This window comes from Electrona antarctica (assembly GCF_951216825.1).
Source record: "Electrona antarctica genome assembly, chromosome: 17".
Classification (NCBI taxonomy): Eukaryota; Metazoa; Chordata; class Actinopteri; order Myctophiformes; family Myctophidae; genus Electrona; species Electrona antarctica.
The window spans coordinates 39,027,846-39,044,866 of record NC_136798.1 but is presented as its reverse complement, the minus strand read 5'-3'; the positions used below and the strand labels follow the sequence as shown (position 1 = coordinate 39,044,866).

Genomic DNA, 17,021 nt, shown 5'->3' with positions numbered 1-17,021 from the left:
ACGAACTAAACTACCCGAATGCCTCCGTTGCGCTCGTTATTAATCAATTTGCTCCACAATGTGTAAGATGAGAAGCTATTTGAAGTGGGCATTGGGCAAAAGCAAAACTTTTTTGGTTGACAAAGATAGCAGTTAGTTGTTGAATGACCATGCTAATGACTGCTAAAGCTAACAACAGCCTGACTGTGTGCTGCATGCGTGCTTGTGGGAGAGAGAGAATGCGAGAGAGGCGGATGGTGTGTGTATGTTGAGTTTATGATTTCAGCATTTTTTCCCTCTTCCATGCACACCTTTTGTAATAATAATAAACATGCATTTGCATAAAGCAAATAATAATTTGTAATACTCCCATGTTGATAAGAGTATTAAAAACTTGAAAACGATCTGCTTAAGCAGGTTATTCTTTTGGAACACAGGTTATTTTTTTGGAACACAGGTTTTGTAGGTTTTGGACATACAGGGTTTCCACTCGACAGTGATGTCTTATACCCCTTCAAGTGAAGTTTAAGCCAAGCTCCTCCTCCTCTCACCGTTTTGTCCAATCAGCTTCAGAGCGCTGACGCACGGCTCCTCCTCCTCTTCCTCCTCCTCTTCTTCAGCCGGCTCCTCATTGGCCAGCTCGTCTGTGCAGGGCGGAGCCAGAGGCTCAGTGGTGGGCGGGGCCGGTGCTGGACTCGGCGGTTCAGGCTCAGTGGCGGCGGCGGTCGTCACGACACCACTGTTTTCAAGCTGGAGAGAGAGAGAGAGTCAGACACATATATGTGAGCTTGTAGATCTATTATTTTCACTATATATTTCACATAGGGCTATGTAATATAAAAGTGTGCGCATCCTGGCGCTTATTCACTATTTCAGGAATAAATAGCCTTGTTGCACATGTTACCAATACATACACATTGGCCTCGGTTACATGCACAAAAATGTATTGTCTATTCTGTAGACTGTACGGCTCTGGGTTCAGAGTTCCAGTGATCCAGCTGTGTGACACTGTATTGTTCCACCACTTTTGCTTTGGCAATGTAAACGTATGTTTTCCCATGCCAATAAAGCCCTTTGAATTGAATTGAATTGATTCACGTCATAAGTGATCGCGGAATGTGCCGTCGCTTTGAAATGACAGCGGAGTACATTCCGATTCTAGAGGCAAATCCACTCCACCGTCTCCACCACTCTGTCCTCGCATCGAATCCTCTCCTCCTCCACTCCTCCTCGCTGGGGGCGGAGCCGAGGAGCGAGTGGAGGACGCGAGGGGAGTGAGCGAGTGTGAAAGTTGCGGTATTGGAATTTGGCTTATGATTACATAGATTCTGAACTCACCTTCATCTTCTTCTGGGAGGTGGAGATGAGTGGGCGGAGTCTGGGGGAAGAAGCAGGAAGTAAACGATCAACGCCCCCAAAAAAAATCCTGATTGGATAAAAGTGGCATCCTGATTTGAACATGCATTTTCTATTTATTAAACAGATGAAGAGACGGGGAGACCCCTGTTACTGAACAAAAACTCTATAGCAAAATACACAAAGAGCTATTTAACACTTATTTTAACCCATTCCGAACGGGAACCCCTTTTGGTGTTTTAAGCATTATGTTATACTTTAGCTATTGAAAAATAACAGATATACAAGCTCACATGGTATTTTTGAGAAATTGTGAAAATGTGGCGCAAATCTTTGAATATATTTTCTTTCAGAGCAAACGTTTTAACTCAAATCTTTGCTTCTGGATCTGCTGTTTAGGTACGGGGGATTCGGAGTCCCTATGGTTGGGACTGATGAGCTTGATCAGAGTACCTAAAAAGCAGACCCAATTTATCGCCAAACCATAATAAATATATATATTGCTCATTTTATATCCAATAAATATATATTCCATCCATGAGTTGTCCTGACTGAAGTGAGCTTTTTTTCTCCTGACACCAATAAGCCCTAAATCAATGCTGTCATAATTAGCTTGCAGATTGATGCGGATCTGCAGCCGCACGCACGCACATGCACACACAGTGTAATTGAATATTATGCTAGTAGTACAAATAGTACAAATCCACCCTGTTGACCCGTACGGGTCCATTTGGTTCCATTTGTACACTCTCAGAGTTAAACCGAAACTGAGGATTTTAAAGCAATGGCGTTTTATTTTGAAACGGAAGCCTGTACGTTTCTGATTATTATACTAACTACTAGACCTGTGCCTGTCGGCCACCGGCCTACTTGGGAACGGTGCAAGTTGGGAACCTATAGTATTAGTGTTGATTTTGACAGGAAATTTTGATTTAGTTTAAAGCCACACCAAAGGGTCACCATGCAACTCCTTGGGTCCAAACGGTTGCAAGGAGTTAACGCTAAAACCGTCTTGACCCTTTGGTGTGGTTTGGGCCCATTGAATTCCATGCGTTGAATCACCAGGGTCAACGTGGGTCATATCACACCGCAGGGACAACGCTAAAACCGTCTTGACCCTTTGGGTGTGGTTAGGGCTTTAGTCGTAGTCTTTTGAATACATTGTAATTTAGTTGTAGTCACATTTTAGTCACCTGAAATGTTTTAGTGTTAGTCTAGTATTTTAGCAGGCTTTGATGGTGTCGTAATGACTGTTTTTAGAGTTGGTTGCATCATAATGCTGAAAACAGCCGATGCTGAAACTAGCCAGTCTACAAGCTCACAACACGCCGCGCTGCGACGTTGTGAGCTGGTAGATCTCCGATTTTCAGCATGCACCCAAGCATAATTATGACTTGTCTTTTAGTTATCTCTTCTCCCTAACATTTTAGTGTAGTTTTTATTTAGTCATAGTTTTGGTCATCATAGCTTCGTTCAGTTTTCCTCAGTGGAAAAAGGTAGTCGACGAATATTTTTCGTCATAGTTTTAGCCGACAAAATCAACACTAACCTAGCATGCAATGCCCGTCGTCATGCACCTGTTTTAACCGTCGGTCTGTGCCCCTTTGTGGTACATTTATTGTAAGCAGTGTTGATTTCGACAGCAAATGTTGATTTTAGTCATAGTCTCTTGAATAGTTTTCATTTAGTTTTAGTCACATTTTAGTCACCTGGAATGTTTTAGTGTTTTAGTCGACTAAATATCATAAGATTTAGTAGACTAAATCTACAGTTGATTTAGTTGACTTAAATGTATTTTGGCGGGCATTGATGCTGTCGTAATGGCTGATTTTACACTTGCTGAAAATAGCCGATCGACTATTTTCAGCATGCAACCAAGTGTAAAATGACTTGTGTCTTTGACTTATACTGGATCTCTTGTCCACTAGTCCCTTCCCAGCAAGCACGGTCAGGACCTGGACAAATTAGTGACGTCTCGATTGGGGCCAGATCAAGTAAAAACCAAGACTAGTCACATCTGGCCCAAAATATCACCTGATTTCAACCAACCTACATTTTACCCACTAAGACGGACGTCCCTGGATCAGAGAGGCCAGATCAACTTAAGACATATCATAACTAGTCAGATTTGGCCCAGAATAAGCTATATTATTTAAACTCGTGAAGACGTCCTGGAAATGACGTAAAGATCATCCCCATATGGGCTGTGATCTGGCCTAGTCCTGAACGTCACCGGAGGACGTCATCATAACGTTATCATGACGTAATTTGGCTTGCTGGGTTCCTAACATTTTAGTCTAGTTTGTATTTGTTGACGAAATTGTCAATATACTAGCTTAAGTCTTAGTTTTAGTCACCATAGCTTCGTTTTCGTATAGTTTCCAGTTAGTTTTCGTCAGTGAAAAGAGGTGGTCGACGAACATTTATTTCGTGATATAGTATTGGTCCACGAAAAACGGCACTCGCGTTACCTCTTCCCCATCTTTCCGGCGGTCACTGCCAGGCCCAGGATGGCGGTGTCGTTGAGCTTCTTGCGTCGGCTGGCGGTTCTCCTCCTTCGCCTCACTCCTTCGGCTCCCCTGGTGGTGGTGGTGGTGGTGGAGGAGGATGGGGGCGGGGCAGCAGGAGGAGATGTAGGCGGAGAGGAGGGCGTGCTCTTGGTGTCCAGGCCGCGGAGGACGTCATAGTTGATCTTGCTGGAGATCTTCTTGTGCTCCAGCATCTTCTGGATGGCCTCGCCCGCCGAGCTGGCCTCCGTCATCTGGTCCTTGCGAGAGACGCTCTTCTTCTGCAACGCAGAAAGCATGACAACCAGCGGGGCATGTGAGTAAGGGGCGACTCACATGGTCGCAACAGATTGATGTATGCTTGTTGTATGAGATGTATAGCTGATGCAAGCTCGCAATGCATTTCCAATGGGAGTCACATGGTTTGACACAACATTTGTGTTGTATGAGGGGGAGGGGGGCAGTCGAAACACAGCCGAAAGCCATACAACAGCTTGTAGTCCAAAATGTTGTGTCAAACCATGTGACTTCCATTGGAAATGCATTGGGGCGGCCATGACACTTACATCTTGCTTACATCTAGCATGCATCAATGTTGTATGCTACACCTTTCGACCATGTGACTTCCAATGTTAGTCACATGGTTTGATACAACATTTTGGACTACAAGCTGTTGTATGGCTTTCGGCTGTGTTTCGACTGCCCCCCTCCCCCTCATACAACACAAATGTTGTGTCAAACCATGTGAAATGCATTGCGAGCTTGCATCAGCTATACATCTCATACAACAAGCATACATCAATCTGTTGCAACCGTGTGAGTCGCCCCTTAGAGTTCTCAAATTCTGCCCCGAACCCAGTGGTGAAAAGTAACTAAGTATTTTTACTTAAGTACTGTACTTAAGTAAAGATGCACAAGGTGGTACACATTTGCTATGTGTGTGTGTGTGTGTGTGTGTGTGTGTGTCAGTAAGTTGTTAGGTAGGGTAAGTGATATTTTTGTAAGTGTTTTTTGTTAAAAGGATAAATCACTATATTCATTGCTATAGAGCGTCGCAGTCCCGCCTCCTACCCTGTAATTATTTGTTTGGTCCAAAATATTGTTTGTGTTGTCATGATTTGTCACGACTCGAGTTGGCTTTGTCCGCGGCGTAAACGTCTTTAAATAAATACTTTCTGAAATGTCTATGAGGAAAATGAACGGAGAATCATTTCCTGGTCCAGGGTAGGAGGTGGGACTGCGACGCTCTATAGAGTGTGTGTTCAGTAACAGAGGTTCTCCCTGTCTCTCCAGCTCTTTAATAAACAGAAAATACATGTTCAGGTAGACAACATTTCAGTCAATCAGGAGAGAGAGTAGCTCATTTTTATAGTGTTCCAGTTCCACTTGTTTAATATGTATCCTGACTGTGTTCTCTATCCTGATTGATTGGATAAAAATTTGATTCTTAAAAAGAATACGTCAGGATGGGCCTGTGTCAGGGGTTCTCAACGTTTTTGGCCGGGGACCCCCGGAAATGCTTTGGCAATGTCTCGGGACCCCCGCCCCGCCCCCTCCCGACCCCCAATATAAATTGACTGCTACAATAACCTTAAACCATTTTGGGCGGGAACCCCTTTTGGTGTTTTAAGCATTGTTATAATTTAGCTATTGAAAAATAGCAGATCTACAAGCTCATAGCGCGCCACCGAGTGGCGCGCTACGAGCTTGTAGGTCTGCTATTTTTGAAAAATCGTGAAAATAAAAATGTTAATGTTAATGTTTTTTTTTTTTTTTTTTATATATTTTTGGGGACCCCCTACAATAATTTGGCGACCCCCCCGAGGGGTCGCGACCCACGGGTTGAGAACCCCTGGCCTGTGTGACGAGTCAAAACAGAAATGTTTATTTACCTTCTCTTTATACGTCCCCTGCTCCTTCTCTTTATTGATCCTCAGTTCTTTCTCTAGAACACACACACACACACACACACACACACACACACACACACACACACGCACGCGTGTGCGCGCACAAACACGAGCACACAGACAGAAAGACATGCAATAAGGTACAGTAGTATTAGTTGATGTGTACAGCAGTTTCTTGTTAATGTAGTAGCAATAATAATAATAAGTAAATGGTGCATTTATATATAGTGCCTTCATCCATGGGGGCTTTACATAGATTGTGCATTACATTCACACACACATTCACACACCAATGGTGGAGGAAACCATGCAAGGCACCAACCTGCACATCGGGAGCAATTAGGGGTTCAGAGTCTTGCTCAAGGACACTTCGACGCTGGCTCTGGGGGAGCCCGGGATCGAGCCGGGAGCCTTGCAGTTGCTATCCGGCTGCTCTACCGGCCACTCTACCCCTGAGCCACTGCCGCCCCAAGTAACTCACCCCTCTGTTCTCTCAGATACTCTTCATTTTGCTTCATCCAAAGGGCTGTTTTATTCTCCACCTCTCTGTCATTCAGGATGTACTGAAGTCAACAAACCACAAGAAACCATCAGTCGACCAATAACACGATCTAATCAATAAAGTGACCGTATCAATAAAATTACATCGTCAAAGAACTGACCTTGTCAATTTCCTGGTCATCAATTCCATCCAGGTCCAGCTCTCCACTCTCTGATCTGTCATCTACACACACACACACACACGCACACGCACACGCACACGCACGCGCACGCACACGCACGCAGACAGACAGACAGACAGACAGACGTTTTGCAGTTAGTTGTCTCCACCAGGCCGAAGGCATGGGGAGAGAGTATGTTTTGCACTCCGTCCGTCCGTCCGTGTGTCCGTCCGTCTGTGAACAGCTAATCTCCGGCACCGTTAACCCGGTCGATGCCACATTTTGCACACACACTCCCTGGATGCCAACGATGAACCTCTGCCCCAAAATTTCCAGAACGGCCTGTTATAGCGCCACCAGGAGGCCGCTTTGTGCAAAACAAGTTTTTGGACAGTACACCTACAGATTTTGTCCAAACATCACGCAAATTGGTACACAGTCTCTCTAGAGCCATTCAACGAAACGGGCAATGCTGCAAATCATGAACACATTGTGTGATTTCCGTGAAATTCTGCACGGACATTCCCACTAGGCCAAGGAAGAAATGCCACATGAACATTTTCAACTCAGCCTCATGGTGGCGCTATAACTGGCCGAAAAGTGTTTTTACCTCTAACTGCACGGATCTGTGGATAACTTTGTATGCCAACTCCCTAGAGGCCAAGGAAAAACCTTTTCCTGGAATTTTTCACATCTGCTCGGCCACCAGGAGGCCGACATATGTAAAACACATTTTCTAATATTTCTCCTTCAGATTTTATCCAAATTTCACGCAAATCGGTACACATGCTCTCCATAGTCATGTGATCAAGACGGGTTTGTTTGATTTCTCATAATCCACCCTCATTGGCTACGATTGGCTTCTAAACTTTTCAGGAGTAGCCCGCTTTGTACCCGTTTTGTACAAATCGCCACAACTACTCAACGCAGCGTCCGATTGTGGTGAAACTGTGCATGCGTATTCCCACTAGGCTTTGGAAGAAATGCCACTTGACAGTTTTCAAATCAGCCTCATGGTGGCGCTACAACAGGCCAAGCCACGTCACACACACACACACACACACACACACACACACACACACACACACACACACACACACACACACACACACACACACACACACACACACGTTTATATTGCTCCTAAACATTTTGCCAAACATCACACTCACACTCCTATCCTCCTGGTGGAGACCTGTGCCCAGAAGGGCACTTTTTCTAGTTTTCATCTGTTTTTAGAGCGGATTTGCTGACAAGCAGGGTCTCATTGGGGGTCTTACCAGACCCTCCCAGAGCAGCCGCTAATACCCTACTGGCCAAAGCTGGAACTGCATGGAGATGAACGACGGATGTTCAGTGACGTCATGACGCAGAAGTGTGTCAAAGTGGTCTCAAAGTTGAGCACTTTCAACTTCCGCTCGAGCCAACCATAGAGTTATAATGGTACAGTCAGATAACTCACGAATAGATTGAACAAATATTTATTATAGAATGAGAATACCTAAGTGTGCATATAATGTTTAATGGCCACTCCAATGCATTTCCAATGGTTTGACCAAATATTTTTGTTTGATGGAGACAGGGGGGCAGAACAAATCCATCAAAGCTGTGTTCAGACACAAGACAGGTGTCAGACACAAGACAGGTGTCTTGAATGTGTGAACGCTGCCCAGTAAGGGCATATGTCGACCCCACCCCGCTCCCCACCCCCTCATGGTGCTGCGGCCATCTTGGTTCCTAAACACAATGCAATCAATGGGAGCGGAGAAAGGCCCGTATTGCGACGCATGGTGCTAGACATGTCTAGTATAACTATATGGGTCTTACCAGTGTCACTGTCTGGAGTCCGTCGTATTGGGAGCTGCAGAGGCAGCTTCCCCAGTATGGAGGCCAGTGGTAGGGAAGGTGGGGGAGGAGGAAAAGGAGGGAGGGTCTTCTGTTCCACAACTTCTTCTTGTCCTTCTGGTTCTTCTGTCCGTTTGTCCTGCTCTTCCTGGTGGACACAATGCAATTGCTGAAAAACAGGCACTATTTGAAACCAATAGTGTTACTTTGTCAATTTCTTTTACAGCCTATACAGGGGTGTAACTAACGTGACGCAGACAACGCAATTGCGTTGGTGGGGGTGTCGCCAAATTATTTTTTTTGCAACTGAATGCCTGGAAAGTGGAAATGAAGAGTTTACATATAGTACACATAGTACATGCATACACCTTCCCTAATGATTATATCTGGTTTCAGTATTTATTAATGGTGTATTGTCTCTATTATTAAGGTTATTGTAGCAGTCAATTTATATTGGGGGTCGGGAGGGGGCGGGGCGGGGGTCCCGAGATATTGCCAAAGCATTTCCGGGGGTCCCCGGCCAAAACCGTTGAGAACCCCTGAGTTAGTTGACCAAAGTCTGGCGGAACCCGGTGGTTGCTGCTAACACACACGTGGCGGAAGTAAGTGCTGCTGCTCTGTTCACAATCGCGGGCCGCGGCAGAGTATGTCCACAGCTAAACCAAAACGCCGTTTGGGCTGTTTTCACCGTGTGTGCGTGCGCGCAGTGACCAGCCTAAACAGGCACCTGCTGATGTCGCCTCGTTACGCCGCCGAGTCTGTAGTCATTATACAGAAATAATACACCTGCCGAGTACAGGGAGGGATCAACCACAACCACAATCAAGCATTCTACCATGCAGTGTTGTTTTTTCGTCGACTAAAACTAAGACGAAAAATGTTCGTCGACTACCTATTTCCACTGACGAAAACAGAAAACTACATGGAAACGAAATGAAAACTAAACTATGATGACTAAAACTGAGACTAAATATACTGACAATTTCGTCAACAAATAAAAACTAGACTAACATGTTATGAAGGGACTAGTGGACAAGAGATCCAGTATAAGTAATTTTACACTTAGTTGCATGCTGACAATAGCTGATCTACAAGCTCACAACGCGTCGCAGTGCGACGCGTTGTGGGCTTGTAGATCAGCTATTTTCAGCAAGTTTAAAAACAGTCATTATGTCGGCATCAAGGCCCGCCAAAATACATTTTAGTCGACTAAATCAACTGTAGATTTAGTCGACTAAAATCTTATGATATTTAGTCGACTAAAACTAGACTAACACTAAAACATTCCAGGTGACTAAAATGTGACTGAAACTAAATGAAAACTATTGAAGAGACAAATCAAAATGTGCTGCCAAAAACAACACTGCTACCATTGTAATATACTGTACTGTACTGTACTGTACTGTACTGTACTGTACTGTACTGTACTGTACTGTACTGTGCTGTACTGTACTGTACTGTACTGTACTGTACTGTACTGTACTGTACTGTTATAATGAGTCATCCCTACAGATGAGACTGTCCGTCCATCCTCTTGGTCTTGCAGGACGTGACACAGGAAGTCTTGGGTCAGGTGATGGGCGGCGGCCTGTAGCTCCACCTCCTCGCCCTCCAGCTCCAAGGTTTCTGAGGTCACCGAGAGGGCGTCCTCGTCCTCTGGGTCTGACACAGGAAAAAGTAAAATACAATGATGAAAATGTATTAGTCACATGTTAGGGCAAAATTATCGGTCACCCAGAAGCAGGGACGTGTGTTTTCAACCAGTCTAACATTCATTAGAAGGACTATATCAGTCACCAGAAGCAGGGACGTGTGTTTTCAATGAGTCTTAACATTCATTAGAAGGACAATATCAGTCACCAGAAGCAGGGGCGTGTGTTTTCAATGAGTCTAACATTCATTAGAAGGACAATATCAGTCACCAGAAGCAGAGACGTGTGTTTTCAATTAGTCTAACATTCATTAGAAGGACAATATCAGTCACCAGAAGCAGGGGCGTGTGTTTTCAATTAGTCTAACATTCATTAGAAGGACAATATCAGTCACCAGAAGCAGGGGCGTGTGTTTTCAATTAGTCTAACATTCATTAGAAGGACAATATCAGTCACCAGAAGCAGGGACGTGTGTTTTCAATTAGTCTTAACATTCATTAGAAGGACTATATCAGTCACCAGAAGCAGGGACGTGTGTTTTCAATGAGTCTTAACATTCATTAGAAGGACAATATCAGTCAACAGAAGCAGGGACGTGTGTTTTCAATTAGTCTTAACATTCATTAGAAGGACAATATCAGTCACCAGAAGCAGGGACGTGTGTTTTCAACGAGTCTAACCTTCATTAGAAGGACAATATCAGTCACCAGAAGCAGGGGCGTGTGTTTTCAATTAGTCTAACATTCATTAGAAGGACAATATCAGTCACCAGAAGCAGGGACGTGTGTTTTCAATTAGTCTTAACATTCATTAGAAGGACTATATCAGTCACCAGAAGCAGGGACGTGTGTTTTCAATGAGTCTTAACATTCATTAGAAGGACAATATCAGTCAACAGAAGCAGGGACGTGTGTTTTCAATTAGTCTTAACATTCATTAGAAGGACAATATCAGTCACCAGAAGCAGGGACGTGTGTTTTCAACGAGTCTAACCTTCATTAGAAGGACAATATCAGTCACTAGAAACAGGGACGTGTGTTTTCAGTTAGTCTTAACATTCATTAGAAGGACAATATCAGTCACCAGAAGTGTGTGTTTTCAATGAGTCTAACATGGGCTAGAATGGACTAAAATAGGAGGGGGTGTATCGGATCAAATAAAGCAACTTAGAAACTGCCTGGTGTACACACAAAAGCCAGGTTAGAAGAGAAATTTAACCCAATTTAAATTTAACCCAGAACTCTTTATTGAGGGGCGCTAGCCCCTCCAACGTCTGGATTTCAGAAATTACGTAATGTGCAAAAAAGGGAAGAAAGAAATGGGAAATACAACTTTAATTATTCGAAAGAAAACAAAATACAGTGCTACTGACACTGTGGGAGCCGAACCCACGGCACATCTAGTAGGAGAACTAGCAGATCTCCTGATGCTAAATAGTATAGGAGGGAGTGGAGGGTAGCGAATTCCATGCGTTGAATCACTAGGGTCAACGTGGGTCAACGTGGGTCAACAAGACATATCACACCGCAGGGACAACGCTAAAACCGTCTTGAACCGTTGGTGTGGTTAGGGCTTAAGATTGCACAAATGGAACCAAAATGGACCCTTTATGGGTCTGTAACTTTGAGAGAATACAAATGGAACCAAATGGACCCTTTACGGGTCTGTAACTCTGAGAGAGAACAAGTGGAACCAAATGTAACCCTAACGGTTTTAACTCTGAGAGTACACGGATGGAACCAAATGGACTCCAGGCAGTAGTGTTACTGGTTGTGTGAACATAAGGCAGAGTATAGTGTTACTGGTTGTATGAAGGTTTACGTGTGTACATATTAAGTCCGTCAGAGATTCAGTCCAGACCTATTTCCTTGGCGAAGGCGGCATAAATCCCTCTGAGTTTGGGCCGGCTGTTCTCCAGTTCTGTTTCTATCTCCTCTTTGTACGACGCTATCTCCCCTAAGAAAAGACACACGCACAATGCTAGAATTAAAAGGTGCAATTCTGGGAAAAGTGGTGGCACTTTCCCCCCGAGCAACTTGTTAAGTGCAGTATGATGATGAGGATGATTATGTCACACATGACACCACAAAAAAGGTCATACGGAATGTTTTATGTGGAATAAAACCAGGCAATAACTATAGAGCGTCGCAGTCCCGTCCCCTACCAGGGCCCAGGAAATGATTCTCCGTTCATTTTCCTCATAGACATTTCAAAAAGTATTTATTTAAAGACCTTTTAAGCCTTGTACAAAGCCAACTCTTGTCTTGACAAATCATGACAACAAACACAGTTTTTTGGGCCGAACAAATAATTAGAAATTTGTAATTATTTGTTTGGTCCAAAATAGTGTGTTTGTTGTCATGAGTTGTCACGACTCGAGTTGGCTTTGTCCGCGGCGTAACCGTCTTTAAATAAATACTTTTTGAAATGTCTATGGGAAAAAGGCATTGGGAATCATTTCCTGGGCCTGGCGTCGTCATGAAAGGGGGCGGGACTGCGGCACTCTATAGTCTGGTTGCCTACTGCAGCCACACAACTAATAACAATTATCACCATCATGATAATAATAATAATAATAATAATATATGTAATAATACATAATATATGTTTATCTGACCTTGGACTTGATCCAGCTTCTTGACCAGTTCATGTTCCAACTGCAGCAGATGATAGAACAGAACAAGACATACAAGACAGTCAAACAGATGGAATACATGTTCTAGATCGGTGGTTCTCAAAGCTTTTCATGTCAAGGACCTCCACAATTGACACTCTTTAGCCTGCGGACCCCCCATTCGAAAATATACACCAAGGACCCCCACAATTGACACTCATTAGCATGCGGACCCCCATTAGAAAATATACACCAAGGACCCCCATAAGAGAATATTTTTACGGCTCTAGCAGTGATTCTCAACCAGTTTAATTTCAAGGACCCCCCCAGGTTTGACCTGAATTAGGCTGGTCTCCCATTTAATGGCATTTCTATCTCTGGGACACCAGTGCATTATTGGGAGTTAATTTAACTCTGAGTGAGGTTCCATTTGTACACTCTCTGAGTTGGTTCCTAATTATCATTTAACTGGGGACCCCCTGGGACTCTCTCAAGGACCCCTGGGGGTCCCCGGACCCCACTTTGGGAACCACTGTTCTAGATGCACGAGATCATTATCCTGACTCCGCCAGATGGACGAGACGCTTGCTTCACAATCACATTTTGGGCTGTATTTTGCGTGTCTTAAGTACCAGGTCTTATTACTTAACTTAAGGCGTGGTCAATGCTCTTTGGCCACTCAGAATAGCCAAATGGCCTTGATCACGCCTCCAGGTCTTAAGTTAAGTAATAAGACCTGGTACTTAAGACACGCAAAATATAGCCCTTTGTTTCACAGCGTATAACTCCTCTGGGATCTCTGTAGCCCAATCGCTGAAGACATGAAGCCGTCCCTTTTTTTTCAAGCTACTTGGCAGGTGATTGGATGTCAATCATGCTGACGTGTCTACGTGACGTATGGTACAGTAGCTGCCTGCGAACGAGCCCAGCGAACGAGAAAAGTGTGACTAAATTTGACTGAGGGACTGCCATTGGATTTTTTTGAATTTTCGTTTTTTCATGTCATATGAAAGCAGGGAATCATATTGACATATTGGTTGTTCAGTTTGACCCACCAGTTTTGGAGATATGGCTTATAGAGTAATGTCTTGCAGAGAAACAGAGAGTTGAGAAAACAGGCTTGAAAGGTTCACTTCTGTGGTCTCTAACATTACACCTAGCTCTGTATCATTTATTTCATATTTACATGTCGATTTCAGCTCTGACACTTATTTCAGACATGCTCTAGGATGTGAAGAGTCTGCCTGTGCTATAAACTCATTTTGAAAAAAAATTTGCGCGATGGCAGTCTCTCAGTCAAATCTGGTCACAAGTGTTAACGAGCGCCTGATAGCAGTGTTGTTTTTGGCAGCAAATTTTGATTTTAGTTTTAGTCATAGGGCTGTATTTTGCGTGTCTTAAGTACCAGGTCTTATTACTTAACTTAAGACCTTGAGGCGTGGTCAATGCTCTTTGGCCACTCAGAATAGCCAAATGGCATTGATCACGCCTCCAGGTCTTAAGTTAAGTAATAAGACCTGGTACTTAAGACACGCAAAATACAGCCCTATATATAGTCTCTTGAATAGTTTTAGTCACATTTTAGTCACCCGGAATGTTTTTGTGTTGGTCTAGTTTTAGTCGACTAAATCTACAGTTGATTTAGTCGTATTTTGGCGGGCCTTGATGCCGTCGTAATGACTGCTTTTACACAAGCTTGTAGATCTGCTATTTTCAGCATGCAACCAAGTGTAAAATGATGTGTATACTGGATCTCTTGTCCACTAGTCCCTTCCTAACATTTTAGTCTAGTTTTTATCTGTTGATGAAATTGTCCATATATTTAGTCTCAGTTGTAGTCGTCATAGCATAGTCATTTAGTTTCCGTCAGTGAAAAAAGGTAGTCGACGAACATTTTTCGTATTAGTTCGTATCACTATCGTGTTGGTCTGTGTAGGTCACGTCTTTGGTTGCTTTCAGGAATAGAAGACGATTTTCCAATTTTAAGGCGCTATAGGAAATACAATTGCAACAGGCGCTTCTCGATGGCGTCACACCCCGGTCTCGCCAAGATCCCGGCCCGTTGCTGCTGCTGATTGGTCCGCCCCGGCGCCACAGATGGTTCCCAGACGATTCCTGAGCGATACCAGATGTGAACTTGTGAATCGATACCGCCCCCACATCTGGCGTTGTCAGGTTAGGAGATCATACCGTTGCTGCAGCAACCTTGCATCTCCATAGTTCAACCTTTCAAACAAAGTGCCCCGCCATGACAGCAGAGAGGCGGCTGTATTTTGCGTGTCTTAAGTACCAGGTCTTATTACTTAACTTAAGACCTGGAGGCGTGATCAATGCCATTTGGCTATTCTGAGTGGCCAAAGAGCATTGACCACGCCTCAAGGTCTTAAGTTAAGTAATAAGACCTGGTACTTAAGACACGCAAAATACAGCCCAGGGACTCTTCTTGTAAACGTTTTTAAATCCTTAAACCCTCTAAACTTAAACGTAAACTGGACTTTATTTGGTTTTTTCCGTCTATAGAACGTCGCAGTCCCGCCCCCTCGAAGAGACCCCGGGAAATAATTCCCTGTTCATTTTCCTCACAGACTTTTCAAAATGTATTTATTTAAAGACGTTTACGCTGCGGACAAAGCCAACTCGAGTCGTGACAAATCATGACAATATAAACACAATGTTTTGGATTTGTACGACGCTTAAAAGGTCTTTAAATAAATACTTTTTGAAATGTCTATGGGGAAAATGCATTGGGAATTATTTCCTGGGCCTGGCGTCGTCAGGAAAGGGGGCGGGACTGCGACGCTCTATAGCGAATGTCTTTGCCAAAACACTGACGATCGACAAGCTCACAACATGTGGCATTGTGAAGCGCTGTGAGCTTGTAGATCGTTTCATCGGCGTGCAGTGATGTTTTTTTTTTGTTTTTTTAACCGCCCCCCCCCCCCCTCGCCTCGCACGCTGAAGGCAGTGAAATAGAAAAAGCTACATTTTCTCCCCTGGAAAATAATGATAAGGCAGAAAATGACATTACATAACCTTGTTCCTCTGTGAAGTATATTTTTGCGATAAGCTTGAAAAGCACTGAGGGAGAGAGGTACCTGCTGTATCTTGGTTTTCTGTTGGCTGGCTATGAAGGAGGGCGGGTCACACTCCTGGTCCAGATCCACACGCATGAACTCGTCGATGGTCAGCTGACTGGTGGGCGTGTCCTCAAACTCTGTCAGCCTGGAGCGGGAGGGAGGAGAAAGTAGAATTGTCATTACTACATCTGTTACTATATTGTGTGTTACTTTTCAGCTTACAGTGTGGACACAGTGTAGTCCCACTACAGTTCAAATAGGGCCTGAGAACACGTAACATACGCACATTGTCTATAACTCAATTCTGTACTACGGTTTTCTTCTCTTCAAATGTTTTCTTCTTTCTTTAATGTATTTTTTTGTGGCTTTCGCCTTTATTTTATATTTTTTATGGAGGGACAGACAGTAGGCTGACAGGAAATGGGGAGAGGGATGGGGGAGAGACATGCAGTAAAGGCCGTCGGGATCGGGAGTCGAACCCGCGGCACACTGCCAGACTGGATCACCAGCCAAGGTGCCTGGACCACTGAGCCACGGCCCAGGCCAATGTTTTCTTCTTTTATGAACTCGTTCAGGAGGTTAGCTACTGGCTAAGAAATTCTCCCACAGGAGGATCGCGGACGGGCCGAGGCATGAATTTTGTAACCACGACCACCCTACACTTTACTTATGAGCCGTGAATAAAGCTTGTTTTGATCAAAAACGCAATCTAGGGGATTTTAAAAAAAAAAGTAAACTAATGTAGACATACAGTAGCATTCTAGTGTATACGCATAGTTTCATTGTACAGATATTATACTGTTAGACGGATGTTAGGTTCTTAGCTTGCTTATGATCCTTGATGACTATTTCTATATATTTGTTGTATTACCATGTGTTGTTGTTGCTTACTGCAAGTCTCTCTGGATTAAGAGCGTCTGCTAAATGCCAAAATTGTAAATTGTACACGGGTATTTTATTTTAATAAACGGAGCTTTTTCGTTTTGGTTCGTGAAAATCTCCACGTGGCACGGCGCCGTTTCCATAAATGCGACAACGTAGCTAAAGTGACACCAGTATGCTGATTGTTCTCTCTCTCTCACCTCTTCCTGAGTGTTGCGTGGCAGACCTTCACCACCCCTATGACGTCCTTCACCGTACGACGAAACTCATGCATCCTGGCTGCAACCAGCAGAGCTAGTAGAGAGGAGAGGAGGGGAGGGGAGGGGAGGTGAGGTGAGAGGAGCAAAATGTATTGTACCTGCGCCACTGAGCCAACTAGATCTTCTTCCAGTGTATACATAAGTGTGTGTGTTCTATATAATGGGTGTTTGTGTGTACCTGCGCCACAGAGACCACTTAGGTCTTCTCCCAGTGTGAATATAAGGTGTGTACCGTATGTACCGGCGCCACAGAGCCCACTTAGGTCTTCTCCCAGCG

At 44.1% G+C, this 17,021-nt stretch overlaps 1 protein-coding gene across 1 annotated transcript in view; it reads right to left on the bottom strand.

Moving 5' to 3' along the window:
- brf1b (BRF1 general transcription factor IIIB subunit b) overlaps positions 1-17,021 on the bottom strand; it is a 63,551-nt gene that overhangs the window by 516 nt on the left and 46,014 nt on the right. The window contains exons 8-19 of the mRNA XM_079526691.1: positions 16,685-16,778; positions 15,621-15,747; positions 12,529-12,568; positions 11,772-11,867; positions 9,770-9,921; positions 8,242-8,407; positions 6,415-6,476; positions 6,234-6,315; positions 5,735-5,787; positions 3,807-4,123; positions 1,318-1,357; positions 531-729 (exon numbers count right to left, since the gene is read on the bottom strand). Coding sequence (XP_079382817.1) covers positions 531-729; positions 1,318-1,357; positions 3,807-4,123; positions 5,735-5,787; positions 6,234-6,315; positions 6,415-6,476; positions 8,242-8,407; positions 9,770-9,921; positions 11,772-11,867; positions 12,529-12,568; positions 15,621-15,747; positions 16,685-16,778 — 1,428 coding nt within the window. The remainder of the gene's footprint in view (positions 1-530; positions 730-1,317; positions 1,358-3,806; positions 4,124-5,734; positions 5,788-6,233; positions 6,316-6,414; positions 6,477-8,241; positions 8,408-9,769; positions 9,922-11,771; positions 11,868-12,528; positions 12,569-15,620; positions 15,748-16,684; positions 16,779-17,021) is intronic.